General features: G+C 39.6%; 1 protein-coding gene across 2 annotated transcripts in view; it reads right to left on the minus strand.

Moving 5' to 3' along the window:
- Positions 1 to 15559, minus strand: part of ido1 (indoleamine 2,3-dioxygenase 1) — a 21175-nt gene extending 5616 nt beyond the window's left edge. Inside the window, exons 1-10 of one of the 2 annotated variants that reach the window (XM_012863339.3) lie at positions 15395 to 15559; positions 14651 to 14746; positions 14451 to 14570; positions 14241 to 14359; positions 14113 to 14127; positions 13925 to 14024; positions 13669 to 13786; positions 13539 to 13590; positions 11022 to 11170; positions 10453 to 10939 (exon numbers count right to left, since the gene is read on the minus strand). In XM_012863339.3, coding sequence (XP_012718793.2) covers positions 10524 to 10939; positions 11022 to 11170; positions 13539 to 13590; positions 13669 to 13786; positions 13925 to 14024; positions 14113 to 14127; positions 14241 to 14359; positions 14451 to 14570; positions 14651 to 14746; positions 15395 to 15487 — 1278 coding nt within the window. In that variant the 5' untranslated portion in view covers positions 15488 to 15559 and the 3' untranslated portion in view covers positions 10453 to 10523. Of the gene's footprint in view, positions 1 to 10452; positions 10940 to 11021; positions 11171 to 13538; positions 13591 to 13668; positions 13787 to 13924; positions 14025 to 14112; positions 14128 to 14240; positions 14360 to 14450; positions 14571 to 14650; positions 14747 to 15394 lie in introns of those variants that run through there. The other variant, XM_036144461.1, reaches the window with a different exon arrangement.
- Between the last annotated feature and the right edge of the window lie 1060 nt (positions 15560 to 16619).

The raw sequence follows: 16619 nt of genomic DNA on the forward strand, positions 1-16619 counted from the left end.
TAAGAGTGCATCAACAACTTATCCAGGAGATCACAAAGATCCAAGGACAATATCTAACGCACTGCAGGGCCTCACTTGTCTCACTTAAGTTCAGTGTTAATGATTAAATGAGACAGAGACTGGGAAAGCTGGAATGAATCTGAACTTTCAAGGTGAAAATCAACGGTTACCAAAAAAAAATAACCACATAAAGCAAATTTCCAACAACAACTTCATTCTTTTTTGAAAAATAGTCAGCGGACTGATGATAAAACAATGTAACGTTTTGTAAGGTTTGCATCCTGTCAAATCTAGTCTAAAACTAACAGCACTCCAGAAGAAGAACATCAGTGCCGCAGTCAAACATGATGGTTGAAATGGGGGATGGTCTTGAATTGTACGAACTTCCATGACACAAAATTTTTCTTTTAATTGGACTGAAAAAAAAATCCTACTGTTTCTGCAATGTGTAAATCTACATCACAAGACTCACACTAATCAGTGCAGAGAGCAGAGAGGATGCACAGCTAAGGCAAGCGTCCAGTCTTACATGTTTAAGCAGGAATTTGTATCCAAAGAACCCTGAAGCCAGGATGTATTCTGGGGAAGGTACAGTTGAAGCACAAAGTGACAAGGACTATGATCGTCTTCAGAAGATGAGCTGGTACAAATGTATTCAGAGCCCCTAAACATACATTAGAATATTATTGAAAGTTAGTTTAACTCAACAACTCAGTTCACCAACTGAAACACATTATATAGATTTAATTACACACAGATCGGCATTTTTAAAGCATTTATTTGTGTTAAGTATGATGGTTTTCCACTTAACGCTACTGAAAACACAACATTGGGGATTAGAATAGTAAATTAACAAAACAAATAATAATTTGATTGTAATGTTGGTTTATTTAAAGCATGTTTATTACCTCCTTAAAAGTTATTATTTTCAAAATGTACTTTTAATCTAACAAATGAGTCTCAACTGAACAATATTTTAATTTATTGAATATGACGATATAGCATATTCATGTCTGAAGTTTTGCTTTTTTATTAGCTTCTAGTGGGAATCTTTTGTTATATTTTCCATTTTTGCTTGTATTGCCAAACATTCTAAGATGGGCACTGCGTGTTAATCAAATTCTGACAGGACAAACAGGACAAACATTGATTGGGGAACAACTTCTCTTTCAGGCTACAAATATCTGAACCCTTTCTCTTTCTGTCTGATGATTCTGACAGAAGCTGTGACATCATCCAGGGAAGACAGATCACCTACTACCATCTAATGTAGAACAGATTACTAGATCAGTGTGTGCTTCTGTGTTTTTTGTCTCTCTTGTTGTGTCTCTGCTCTGCCTTCTCTAACCCCCAGTTGGTCGAGGCAGATGACTGTTCATACTGAGCCCGGTTCTGCTGGAGGTTTTCCTTCCCGTTAAAGGGGAGTTTTTCTTTCCACTGTCGCTTCATGCTTGCTCAGTATGAGGGATTGCTGCAAAGCCATGTACAATGCAGACGACTCTCCCTGTAGCTCTACGCTCCTTCAGGAGTGAATGCTGCTTGTCGGGACTTTGAAGCAATCAATTGGTTCCCTTATATAGGACATTTTTGACCAATCTGTATAATCTGACCCAATCTGTATAATTTGATTAAATTTGACTTTGTAAAGTGCCTTGAGATGACATGTTTCATGAATTGGTGCTATATAAATACAATTTAATTCAGTTGACTTGAGCAATAGATTAAAGATGGGGCAAGACCGGATTTTCAGGAAATGATAGACAATTAATAGTAAAAATTTAGTAATGTCAATTATTCTTTTATGGATGCCTGCCTGGTGAGGTGTGGTGTTATACAACACTGGATAAAAGAGTGACTTTGTGTACTGCCGTTCTCATTAATCAAGTATTAATCACATATGCAGAATAAACACAAACGTTTTACCCAAAATACAAGGATGTATTTACAAAATATTTAAACTGCCAGTTAATTTACTTTAGTCAACAAACCTTTTAACTAGACTACAAAGTAAAATGAAAAGAATATGCAACACTAATAAACTATGGAAAAAGGAACAGACAAACTGAAAATAATACGGAATAAATGTTGACTCACGACCTCTACAATATGAGGCTGAAACCAATAAATGACGCAGTGGTATCACAGTTCATTGTGATTATGTATGTTTGAGGGACATGGTTTGTTTTGAGGAATTTTAAAACTAACTTTCAAATAACTTAAGAACAACAATGTGTTCAGACAACGAGTTCACAACAAGTTGATGGCACGATGGAATAGTGGTTAGCATCTGGGCCACGAAATTTCATTTTATTTACCTTGTATGTATAATGACAAATAAAAGCATCTTATCACACAAGAGGAAGTAGATATTATTTTTGATAAAATAATATTTTAAGAATAATATGCTGACTTAGAAATCAACAAACAACTGATTATTACTGCTTGTATTACCCTTCAGTTAATGTTATGTTTATACTTTCCAAGATGCTTGTCTTAAAAAGAATGTGGCAAACACTCGGACAGACGGCGTGATGCTGTCACATCCGGGTTAGAGTTAACATAGATTAGGAAAAAATAAAGGTTAGGTCTGACTTGGGACAGACTATCGCATCAATGTATTGTTCTTCTCACCACTCTGGTCTTCCCCCCCGAAACTTAAAACATTACTCAAATCACATACATCTTCATCAGATTCCCTTAGCCCTTCTTTTCTCTGAAGGTGCTTCATGTAACCCGGTAAATCAGCTAACTTCATCAAACCCATAGGATGTAGATAGAAGGAGCACAGATGTGAATCAGAAAAGTCCATTTGTGATAAGATACAGCATCACGTATTATCAACATGATGGGCAGAGACGTGTGTTGTCCTGACTGCATTGTTGTTTGTTCTTTCTTATCTCGTCTGTGAGGTCATCTGGCTTGGATCTTCTTATCACCGTCACACTGGAGCATCAGTAATTCAACACCTGAAAAGCAGCCTTTCAAACCGGCTGCGAACCACTTCATTTCTCCCTTTTTTGATCTCTTCTGTTGAGTCAGGGAGAGGAAGTGAAAAAGTCATCGCGAGATGAATGCATCAAAGGCTTTTCACTTGTTCTAACAGATTCCTCACACGATGCACTAACCGATACTCGTGTTAAAAAAACGCATGAAAAACATAAAAAGCACAGTGTAGCTGAGACATGAGGCGTGACTAACTGTGACTATTAGGCATAAATGTGTGTTTGAACTCCCACAACAGAGAAAATGTTGAGGTTTTGCTTTGCGTTTAAAGAGCTGTTTCTGGACCCCCATCTGATGGAGGAAAGGTGATTCACCCGTTTGGAAGTGATCACGGGTTTAGGCAGAACTTTGAATAGTAAATAGGAAGAAGCCTTTGGCTGGAGGAAGACAACCTATAGGTTAACAGAACGAGGATTGTTCAGGATGTTTAATTAAAATTCTGTCAAAATGTTAGAAGCAGCTAATATCTTGCCAGACGTAGATAACTGTTTGCGTGTCAACGTTAAGTAAATGTGGATTTGTTGACCCAGGAAGCTGAATTTAATGGCTAGAGAAGCCAAGTCCAAAACAAACCTTTATTCACCTAAAACAACTATATTCTCAAAAATGTAATAGGAGTTTGTGTTAATGCTTTCTCTGGAACCTTTAAGACACATTAATGTTTGCATTAAACAGACACCCAATAAGTAGATTATTTCTGGTTAAAGTAACCACCCAATAGAAAATGAAAGCATTGTGAAAGTCAATAAGTTAGCACATAATTAAATCCCAGTAATATTCTTGCTTATTCCACCAATTTGCTTTTATATCAGGCAGTTAGTCTGAACAGAAAATACTTGATATGTTCTTTTTTCCTGTGTTTCACACAAGAAGACTTGGCCCTTCTGCAACATACAAGCCATTGTTTGTGGGAAAGCAGACGCCACAACTTAAAATGGAGTCAATGCAACTTATGGGGAGTTCTGTTCAATAAAACCATAAACTGAATGTGTTTTGTGGGTTTTATGTGTTTGGATCATGGAAGACTAACATCTCCAGCCAAATTGATAATGTCCAACACTCTAGTTCTGCACATTATCAATCTCAGTCTGCTCTCTTCGAATTTATTTGGGGAAAGGAGGGAATTTCAACAGAACTCTCTGAGCTGATTGGGTGAAGCAACACCTAGTGCCCGCCTACCGAAGGAAGATTTTAGCCAATCACGGTAACAAATGAAAATTTAAGCCCAAAGTGTCATGAGAAACCACAACTAGGTAAGCCAGTCAAGGCACTTCTTGCTGTTCTTCTTTCAAAGATGAAATTGCGGATACTTACAAAGCAGATGTGATAGCAGCAGCTACGCGTGCGTCCTCCTGCGCTACCATGTTTATGTTGGTTCGGCTGTGGGCTCGTCAGCTATTGCTTGCGTCGCACCAGTATATCCCGCCTTAAACCACAATACTGGAACGTGATTGGCCCAAACCGATTCTGGTTTCGGACAGAAACGGTTGCTGCCAGAGCGGTGCAAGATGGATCCTTGTGCGTTTCTGATACCACGAGAATTCATCTTGCAGGCAAGGTTAACGGAAGACAACTGAAGCAATATTTTTAAATTGATTCAGTTTGTTGATTCTTTAATGCCATATAGAAGAACATGTAGTAATGTGACAAAAAGTTTTTTTTTACCCTACTTCCAGTTAAGCAGATAATCAACCCTAGCAAGAAGCCTCTGTGCCATTGCTGGTGTTGTTTATCCACTTCACGGGAGGAAAGCTGAAGTAAAAGTTTGTACCCTTTACCGTAAGTATTTTTTTATATGTCAGTGTCAGTGTAACAGGTGGTAACACAAGGTGTCGCACTTTTCCTTGTCAAAGTCTCAATAAAAGGAAAGTTGGCAGCGCTGTCGGCAGGTGGCAGTTTCCTGTGGGTAGCCAGGTGTTTGTTTGGCTTCACATGCTCGGTGTACGCGACCGTGGGCCACACAATTTTAGGAGAGCAAAGATTGAAGTGGGACTGGCTGGACGTGGGGTTCGACGTCACAGGGCCACACTCGACGCTTTGCAGGATTTGCTGTCACATGGAGTGGCCTTATTAGACACTACAGTTTATCATTGTTTACCTGCTGTCCTTCTTGTAGGATTTGTTTCCTTGTTAGTCTGGATTGTGTTTCTTCTTAGTACATGTGAAGGCGGACTAACTATTTTTAAAATTTCTTTGTCTTGTATGTCCCGTGTTGTGTTTTGGGTCACTTCCCTGAATACATTCCAGGTTGTTGTTAATCTTAAAACCTGACAACCCGATCCTGTTCGCTGTGTCACTTTAGGTGTTTAGATTGCGTGCAATTGAGCTGCAGTGAAATGAATGTATCATACGTTTTGCTGTGGTGCAGTGTTCTTATGCAGGTGTGTCCGCCTGAAGTGGTGTTCCAAGTTCGGGTCGAATATTGTTTGGTTAACAGTGAATGAAAAAAAAATGTATGAAGGAAAAAAAAAACTATTAATGTGGCGATAAATATTATCATAAACCACATTTATCCTTCTTGTCTTTCTCTGGCCGCTCCGGCTTATAACATCAGCATCAAATTTGCTTGTGCAGCACTCTTAAAGCCCCAGTTTGTAAGATGAATTAACATCTAGTAGTGCGCTAAATGAATTACAAATAACCTCGCCGTTAAGCACGTAATAAGTACTATAGAAGCCACAGAGTGTCATAAATGTGACAATGTTCATAAATATCTCTTCCATGCATTTGGTTTCAAGTTACTGCTAGTAGCTAATAGCTACGGTTATCGTGTGAGATGGTTTTTGACACGTCAACTTACTATAAGCAACTTTGGGCTTGTTTTTCTAAAGTTGCCGGAAAATTCAGTGAGTTGCAAGTCTTCCACTTGGACACTGCCACTTATGAATTTATAAACTGCTCATTCTAAGCTATGAGAACACTTTCATTTTTGCTGTGATCATTATTAGACTTTGGCAGAATATATATTCATGAAAGCAATATTTGATTTTTGCTAGTAAAAAGCCAAATTAGTTACAGACTGTCACTTTAAAAACAGCAACAGTCAACCAATGTGCTTCACAGTTATGCCAACAATCATAAAATAAAAAAAAACTGTAATAAAGACAAATAAAACATGGGAGACTAAAGATTTTTTTTTTAAATGTTAGTGTATAATACTCAATCAGTCAAAGGCCAGGGAAAGGTGATGAGCTTTCAAAAGACACTTAAATTCTGCTATGCTCGGAGCAGTGTGGACATGTAGAGGCAGTGTCTGCCAATGGCTAATGCTTGATCACCTCTACGTTTACATAAGGCAAGACACAGAATTTTAGAATCTTATATTAAGCACCTATAATTAACATACCTTAATATTTGCTTTTTTTGTGCTTTAATTGTTCCAAAAGACCCAGTAGTTGCACTGCCTCCCATTCAAGCCATGTTCTTTCTCCCGAAACCAGTCATGGGGCTTTATTTGTGAATGAAGGGATGCGACTTTGACTTTGAATCTATCTTTCTAACGTGTACAAAGGTTTAAAGGTTAAAAAAAAAAAAAAATTCAAGCTGTTTTAAGACCGTGGAGGTTGACTTTGATCTTGAGCCCTCTCGGACAAGCCGTTAGCAGCAGCATCCAGGACCAATTAATCTGGATTCATACTCAATGAAGGCGCTAATAAAGTTTCAGTGCTGCATAAAAGACATTAACTGGTTATCTTTTTAAGAAAACTTCACTTAAAAATTCCTGAACTATCCCTTTAAAGAGGATGGACCCAGTCCTGACAACGGCCTGGATGGATTGCAGCTCTCCAAGACAAAGCTAATCTGTTAGACTCACTCAAGGCCACAGCAATTGCACATATATATATATATATATATATATATATATATATATATATATATATATATATATATATATATATATATATATATATATATATATATATATATGTATATATGGTAAAACTAATCAGGCTTCAACATCAATGGAATAGTTTGAAAAAATAGGCAAAGATTATGCTCTTTAGCTCACAAATAAAATTAAGTCAACTTGAGATGCTACCTTATGATGACAGCTCTATTATTTTGATATTGATATTAGTTGATATCAATTAATGATATGTCAGATGCATTGGTGGGATTTAGTACCTCATGAAATTACCACCAGGTTTTACCTTTCTGGTGACTGAGCCCTGGAAAAACAGCTCAAACGTGACCCGGTGTAACTGAGGGGTGTGACCAATTAGCAGATAATGAAAATGTATGTGATCTGTGGGTGTGTAGACATCGATGTCTGACAAAGATAGCAAACTCAAGATGAGTGGAAAGTTGAAGAAACACCCTGTCTCCTACTGTGCTGGACATGTAGTCCTTAATTCCCGGCTACACCCCAGCTACACGCCAAGAGAGATCAGTCCCTCCCTGCTCCCAGTGACGGTGCAAGAAGAGATCCTGGCTTTTCTTGGCTTGATGTAAGCAGCAGAATCATAAATTAAATTCTGAAATAACAGAATCCAGGATATCCTGTGGTTAACCACCAAGGCACAGATATCCGATTGTCTTACCCCAAGGACAACCCTCTATAACCTGTAAGCTGTAACCCTGGGGGCTCTGACAGATGGAACGTGGATGTTTGAGTGAATTTCATGAAAACAAAAGTTGCTACAGATGCCTTTTGCTGGGGGAGATCATGTGTTTAGTTTGTTGAGCTAATTCATGATAGGATTTGGTTGGTAAAACCCTTTGAGGACATTTTGGACAAAATGCTGGCCTAGCCAAACAATTTTCTGCCAGTAGGAGTGTTTATGGACCAGGTGTGTGCATGAGTATGGATGTGTCATGTCTTACAGTGAAACCAGCCACGTGACAGGGTGAAACTTCAGTATCCGTGCAGGCCCAGCCCCGACTACACAATGAAGGCATCCTTAGAGATGGCCTGTGTTTACAGCTGGGTTGTCAGGGAGTCCTCCACATACATGGCAATAAGGAAAGGGATTATTTGCTTTGGCTGTGAAAGACGGCTCTAATCAGATCACCATCATGTGAACTCACTGTTTTTCCTCCCCGCCACCCAGCCCTTCTCATCCCTGTGCTGTTTCTGTTCACCTTTCACCTCCTCGTCTCTGGCCTCTTTGTCGCGTCCAATGAAGACAACAAGAGCGTGGAAATAAAAGGGCTTAAATGTCTCCCAAACAAGAGGGTTGAAGCCTCCAGTGATGGTAGGATCACAACATGTGTAATTGTCTTCTCTTGCCTTGGTTCGTCGCTTTTACCGGCCAGCATGTAAAAAGAGACACCGGGAGATAAGGGAGATCCCTCAGGTTAGGGGAAATAATAAAACACAGATGGCGATAAGCCGGTGAAGGTGAGGATTATTCGTACATGGCACAATCCATCCCTTCATTGCTCTGGGTTTTCCACATGCTCACTCCAGGAAGCACAGAGAAGCACATGAGGGCTGGAGGAGGAAGACAGGAGATCTGAGGTAACCACTCTGATGGGTGATGAATCCCTGCTCTGCATTGTTCATTGTGCTACGACATGACCACCCTGTCGCGGGGCCCTTCTGTGGAGTTACGATTCAACAAAAGGATGATTATTTTCTGTCATGGACAGGTTATGTTTCAGCCTGTTGCTGGTTTGGTGCGGGCGGTTGGTGTGGGTTTCGGTATAACTCTATACACCTGAGATGAAATAACGTATTATTGTTTCATAATTGTCAATCTGACAAGTCAGAAGCAGGAAGCACACCCTTGTATGCAATTAGATAATTCTGTCTGTCTAATTCAGACTTCAAAGCAAAACTGTGATGTCCTCCCTCTCCCCTTCATTGTGTTGCCCTTCAGTGCCCCACCATGACGTTTTCAGGTATTGCAGTATGCCATGTTTCCCTCTATCTTTCTTCAACCCTCCTGTAGTCTGCAGATTGTCATCACTTGTATTTAAGGGTAAAAAATAACCCAACCTCTCTAAGGATCTAAGATCAAGCCATTTCATTTCATATTAAGTCTTAAATCTACTTTAAATGACAATTGAACCTCTCATTCACCAAAAACTGTCAAATTGATAGTTTTTTTGCAAAAAAGACAGCACTGATCCAGTGGACACCTCTTGTTTTTATTGCAACACCGCTGTCATGTATACAATGCTGGCTGTGGGAAGGTATTTGCGAATTTCCTCTCTCTTTTCTTTGTTGTTACTCGTATACGTTTCAGATAGTCAAAATCATTTAAACATAAGAAACAGAGCAAACGAGCTACTGTCTGACCTATACAATCACTTGAATAGTATCTGTCTGACAACATGAAGTAGGCTAAAAGATTTCAAAAAGCAACAAAGTATGCCCAGATATAAAGAAAGTCAAAAACAGATATGAAATAAAGCCACTGACATCTGTCATTCTGGAAAAGGTTACAAAGCCAAGTCTCTGGGACTCCAGTGACCACCCATATCCACAAATTGAGAAAACACAGAACAGAAGTGAACATTCCCAGGAGAGGCTGGGTGACCAATAATTGCTCCAAAAGCACACTGGTGACCCCTCTAGGAGGTCGCAAAAAAAAACAGCCACATCTAAAGCACTCCAGGCTTTGCTTGCCTCAGTTAAGTTCAATGTTCATGATTCATCAATGAGAAAAAAAATGCCTCAGTTTCAGGGCAAGAACCACTTATGACCAAAAGGTCTGTTCTACTTTAACCATAAAAAAAGAATATCACAATGAACAGCAGTCCTTTTGGAAGCAGAACATCCTGACGGAGAATGCTCGGCCATTAGTGGCCATATAAGCTCAAGTACACATGATTAATGAAACAGCAGTCATCCAAACCAAACCAGCAAGTCCAGCTCTAAAGAAAAATGAAGGTTTTAGAATTACCTAGTGAGATACAACTTTCCTTGAAATGTGAATTTTGAATGTTGGTGTAACGTTTGAGAAAAGTTGTCAAAGTTGTCTTCAAAAAAAATATTCAAAGTGCTTTTATCTCTATTTTTCAAAAGAAAATAAAACAGCTGATAACAATGTTGGCTGTACTAATTAATGTCTCAGGAGTCTGAAACAATACCAAAGTTCTTCATCTTTTCTCAAGCATTTTTTTCTTCACATTTGACATATTTTTAAGGGTGTCCTCTTATCCATCAAACAAAAGTTCAGCGAGGTTAAGTCCGTGATCTGGCAGCAAAACGTCTTAGCTATTTATCAAATACATTTGAGCTGAATTCCTCAACCCAATTTAACCAAAATAAATGACTTCTGTCGTCTAATGGCTTAATGTTGTGTGGGCAAATGGGTCTGATGCTTTCTCCAGTCACTCCAGGGCAAAATAAAGATGGAGTTAGTGGTTAAAGTAAATGGGAAGCAGTAGAAATGGTTAGAATTAGGGTTTGGACTGAATGATTGGTATCCCGCTTGTCTTTTAGGTTAGGAATTGTTTACAAAGTAAACAATGTTGAATAAAGCAAATGTAATTCATGTGTCTCTTTTTCGTTTTAGCAATTTTATTAACATATAAAATTGTCTTTTCACACTAACTGGTGCAGATTTTACTCATTGATTCATTTGATGACCGTTCTCATCAACAGTTTTTTTGCTTGTCTCGGCCAGGAGGACATCTTTTGTCTTGTCTCTCACGGTTTTGAGGAAGGTCATGATGCCTGAGCCCCCAGTGCCCCTCTCCTCCAGTGATGTGGGGCCTCTGCTGACCATTTCCTCCTCTGAATTTTGGCTGTTCCTGCGCAGCTGTTGGGCTCGAGCAGCAGGTACGGTGATGAAGCGGCTGACGACATTGATGTGGTAGCTGCGCAAGGCCAGCAGTTTTGACACGCAGACATCAAAGGCCCTGTTCAGGTCCTCGTTGGCCTGCCGCTGGACAAAACCCCTCAGGGATGGCTGCAGAGAGATGTCCTGGATCAGTTTCCTGTGGGCAGGCGGCATGTAGTTCCTCATGCGAGTTAGAAAGGCTCCTGAAAAATAAGACATCATGATCAGCTGTCATTTCTGAACCTATTATTAGTTATTCAGTGTTCAAATGTTCAGTTATCTTACGACTGTCTTCTTCATGTTTGACTCCAAGTAGTTCGTCAAAGCAGTGCAGCAGACTACTTTGTGCAGCACTTCCTCCAGAACACTGTATCGGTTCTGTCTGGACACCTTCATAAACAAGCCCCTTTGGCATGCAAGGGTTGTCCTTCCACCTGGGAATGTATATACTAATTTATCATTTACCGCGCCTGGCAAAGGTATTCATACTTGTTCAAACTTTTAGCATTTTTGTCATGTTATAAGCAGAAGATTTGATGCATTTCTATAGAATTTAACAGACCAGCAGTAGCAGACAACTGTGACACAGATGGATGAACATCCATGGTTTCCCAATTTTATTTTTTATAAATAACAATCTGAAAAGGGGTGCGTTGTACTGTCTCCTTCTCCTCATTATCATTGTAATTTATTTATCTATTTATAAAGCACTATAAAACCCATGAGGCAACCAAAGTGCTATACAGGTGAGCAAAAAGTATAAAATAAAATAAAAATACCAAAACGATACAAGCACCCAGCAATAAAATTCAAGGTTGACAATGTAAACAGTAAAATCTGCAACATCATGCTGTGGGGAGGCTTTTGTCCAGAAGGGACAGGGAAACTGGTCAGAGTGTGCTGGAAGGTGGATGGATGTAAATACAGGGCAGTCCTTTTAGAAAACCAGTTAAAAAGACTTGAGACTGAAGTGGAAGTTTGGCTTCCTGCTTCACTCACCATAATCAGTGTCACCTGCTGCCACCAATTATCATCAAGCCAGTTCACCTGTGACTCTACCATTTAAACCTGCCTTCCACAATCATTCTCAGCCAGACTGTCTCTTTCCTGCATGCGCTCATGCTTCCAGTGGCTACTTGCGCACCTCCACCCATTCCTGCAGCATCGGCCTCATTTCCTACCACCAAGCCATCCAGCACTTCCTCCACCTACTCTACTGATGCCACCTACAATAAATTTGAAGGGTAAAATAAGATCCTTTCCTCCCCTTAATAAAAGTTTAAGAGGGCCATTGCTCCAAAATTATTCACCTATATTGGAGGAGAAGGTTAGAGAACTGGAGGAAGCTTACAGGAATGCCTTAGGGGCATTTTATTGCAGCCCATCATCACCAGTTGTCCTTAAATCAACCACTAGGGGTCAATGTGTCCACAATGGATAAAACACAGCAGGTTGTGCGACCTCTGGGTTGCTCGTCTGAACTTTTGGCTCACCCTATTTGGGCTGTTTTATTGGACACTTGCATGACCTGTCCCTCTACCTGTCCTGTCTGGGTTGTTTTTGGACTTTAGACCACGTTTTTTTGGCTTGTCTTGTGTTTTTTGTTTGTTTTTTGTTTGTTTTTTGGGTGTCTAGAATCCACACTTGAGGAGGGTGTTCTATCAAGTATTCTGGTCTTTGTGTTATTTTTGGGCTGACTGGCTGATCTCTCCCTATTCCCAGCTTCACTCACCATAATCAAAAGCACCTGCTACTTCCAATTATCATCAAGCCAGCTCACCTGTGACTACCTATTTAAGCCTGCCTCCTACAATCTTTCTCCTCCACATTATCTCTTCTCACTGCCTGCATGTGTTCTCCCAGTGTCATTGTCACTCAGCTTGCTTATCCTGTGGACCTGTGCTCGCCCTGGTCACTACCTGGACTGTCTCTGGCTTATGGATTCTGCCAAGCACATTGGATTATTGTCTCCAGCCTGCTCACTTTATTCTGCCACCATCACCTGATCAGTTTGTCTCGGTTATCTTCACCTGGTCACTCTGCCATCAGCCTTCACCAGCTTGTGCTGTCATCACTTGCCTGTTTTTCCTGTAACCATTTCGTGTTTTACAATAAACCTTTTGAAACGCAACACCGAGTCCGAGTTGAATATTGTGTTTTCTGGTCCAGGTATTACACCAGCTGGTTAATTAAAAAAAAACATACAAAGTTAAAATGAGAAGGTTTTTACATCAAACCATATTCATACATTAGAACGGGCCAATCATGGTCCAAAGCTACACCTAACTGAGAATCTGTGGCAAGACTTGACGGTTGCTGTTCAAAGACACTCTCTATCCAATCTGACTGAACTAATCCACAGAAAAAAAGGGCAAAAGTGTAAACCTTCTGATGTGTAAATTTGGTGAAGATGCATCTGAAAAGGCTTAGAGGCCTAATGGCATTAAGAAAGCACTCCCACAAAATATTAACTCTGGACGGCCTAATACAAACGTACATAACACTTTTCAGATTAGTATTTATAAAAAAAAAAACATGAAAACCATGTATGGTTTTCCTTTTACTTCATGATTCTGCACACACACACACACGTGTATATATATATATATATATATATATATATATATATATATATATATATATATATATATATATATGTTTGTGTGCAAAATAATTGCAATAAAATACACCGCAGTTGGCAATTTTACCATGAGACAATGTGACACATGTCTAGTATGAAGCTGTTTGTAAAGCATTATAAAGGTTCCAAGAGAGGGAAATTACTAGTATTGATTTCTGTACCCTGACAGGTAGATCCTCATAATGCCGTAGAAGACTGAGGGGTCCACATACACTGGGGGAAAACAACATTCGTCAAGTTACTTATCTTTAAGGTCAACTATAATCTTTTTATAACATATCTGTGTCTCACCGTGCATTAGTTTAAGTGCATCATTCATGTCCTGTATAGACTGGCTGATGTTATCCAGTGCTTTAGCCACGGCCTCTGTGTCACCACATCTGACACCATTGATGACTGCGGGAATGCTCTGTAACAGTTTTACAATCGCTTTGTCTGAAACTTTGTCACTTTAGAGACTGTTTTTATAGTCTTTAGTAAGTCGATCCATTACAACAGTGTTTTTAAAAATGTCATTGGAAGTAAGGTATTTGTGATACATGTTCACCCTTATTGCAGGCACTGCAGCAAGCTCCACCAGCAGAGTGACCAGGAAGAAACCTTTGACACTGTCACCACCAGGGAGTCTGACCAGCAACTCCAGGTTCCTGTGCAACACAAGTCAAGCAGAGAGACATTTAGAAATGGAAAAATATTACAGTGAAGCATGAGCAAAATAAAATGAGAAATACTCACTTCATGTCAAAAGGTCTGGCGTGTGAGATTAGAAGAAGCGTATGAAAAAGCAGGGAGATATATTTTTACATTTCATTTATTTATTGTGGGATGTAATTAAAAATATCTGCAGGACATTTCTTCCTTACCCCTCTGGATCTTTCTTCCTCCAGTTAGCCAATACTGCATCTGCATGGGTGAGAATTGGGGGAAGCCCTAGGCGTCGTGACACCTCCCAGTAAGGAACAGCAAGGCTTCTTGGGAGCATCTTTAAAGGAGATTGTTACAGAAAGGACAACCTCACACACAAGCTGGTCACAGGAGCGTGAAGTGAAAGAGGCAAATGCAAATTGGATCACCTCAACAGTGTTGTTTTCACCTTCCTGCCACACATAGCCCATGGTGATCATGCTAAGGACCAGGTGGGCAAGCCGAAGCTCTCTGTGGTTCTGGAGAAACTCTGTGCTCAGCAGAGGCATCTGGACAAGCATTACAGCTCTGAGTAATCTGAGAATAATCAGCAGTGAACTCTGCAGGTGGGTTTATTGTCACCTTTTACCTCGTTAATACGGGAGCGCAGGTCATGACTGTGAACGAGCTCTGGCACACACAGGCCAATATCCATCCATGGCTGGTAATACGGTGGAAGATTTTGCTGCAAATAGGAGGTTTCAGTATTGGAACAAATGAAAATAAATATTAATCGCAATGGTGAAATTACGTTGCCAAAATGGTTGCGAGTGGCGAAGCAATAATTTTTATTTATTTTTTTACATTTTTTATTTTAAAACCACTGTTTAACGTTGTTTTCCTGCAAGTAAAGTGAGTTTGGAGAAGAATGTGAGCGATAGGAAAATAAACACATGGGCAGCTTATTGGAAGAAAAGTGCATATATAATATATATATATATATATATATATATATATATATATATATATATATATATATATATATATATATATATATATAGATAGATAGATAGATAGATAGATAGATAGATATATATATATAGATAGATATAGATATAGATAGATATATATATATATGTAAACATGAAAAAAATATTTTTCAGCTCATCTACATCTGTCAGTTTCATTCAATACTTGTTAAGCTTCACTATTTTGTAGCATGCAAATATAAGCACTGTTTTTGTTTCTGTGCATGAAAATAAATCAGACCACAAGGTACCTTTTTTTAAATTAGTCCTGTTCTGAAGTGCACTCCGTCATTGAGACCTAGCATTTCACTCAAGACTGTCTGGATAATGATTAAAAGGCATATTTCAGAGGAGCAGTTACCTACCAGAGGGTCTGGAAGCACAAAGCCCAGTTTCTCTGAAACATAGTAGGAGTCCAGCGAGAAGGGAGCTCTGCGCTCTGTCTCAGCCGAAGCCATAGTGAAGATAAGACAGGAATGAGCCTCTGACTGTCTCAATGGGGCGGGAGACTCCAACCTGACTGGACTGGACTCTGGCATTAGCTGTTGTCATGTACAGGGACTGCTTACACAACAGTTGTCCCTGATGTTCCTGTCTGTTGCTCAATTCTGAGTAAAGTGTTGTGAATCAACAGGTGGCTTCATTTTGTGAATCATTCAGTGAAAGTTCCATGAACTCACATCAGATCTAATCCTCCAGATTTCATATTTAACAACCAACTGGCCAATAGGGATGGAAGGGGCATTAAAGGCAGGAAAATTATTTAGGAATAAAAAAAGGTCCGGGCAATCAACAGCTATGCCTTGCCAGTAATTAGGACCCTGCTGGGGTAATAAGTTGGCCAAGGGAGGAAATACAGACCACTGATGTTAAGACACAGAAGCTACTCACCATGCATGGTGGATTCCACCCCAAATCCAGCATCCACAGGCTATATAGTAAGTGCAGAGAAGGAGGCAGAGGCCTAGTGAGCATCAGCGCCACCATTGGAGATGAAACATCCAAGCTCCAAGAATATATCAAGCAGATGTCTTTAAGGGATGAAGCGCTCAATGAATGTCTCAGACATTGGAAGCTGGAAGAGAAGGAACTGATGGAACCATCATGGGAGGAAAAACCTCTGCATGGGATGTACCACCTACAGATAGCTGAAGTGGCTGATATGACCAAATCCTACCAATGGCTAGAGAGAGCTGGACTGAAGGACAGCACTAAAGCACTGATCATGACAGCACAGAATAAAATAAAAGGGGAGGAGAATATATATATATATATATATATATATATATATATATATATATATATATATATATATATATATATATATATATATATATATAGTGTGTTTTGTTGTTGTTTGTCTGGTCATTAAGATGAGATTGACTGCAACTTGTTTTGAAGTTCATTTAGCTGCTCAGGTAAAATATATGTGGTGCTCAGGAGATAAAATATAATAACAGAACATGGAAGCAGAACCAGATTTCTCAAAAACAGGTACATCTCCTGTCTGTTAGGTCAACAGGGAGTTTGGGGGTGCACCTGTTTCTCAGGGTGGTTCGGCCTGTAACGCTGAGGGTGAGTGGGTATTTG

The sequence above is a fragment of the Fundulus heteroclitus genome, chromosome 12 (assembly GCF_011125445.2).
Source record: "Fundulus heteroclitus isolate FHET01 chromosome 12, MU-UCD_Fhet_4.1, whole genome shotgun sequence".
Lineage (NCBI taxonomy): Eukaryota > Metazoa > Chordata > Actinopteri > Cyprinodontiformes > Fundulidae > Fundulus > Fundulus heteroclitus.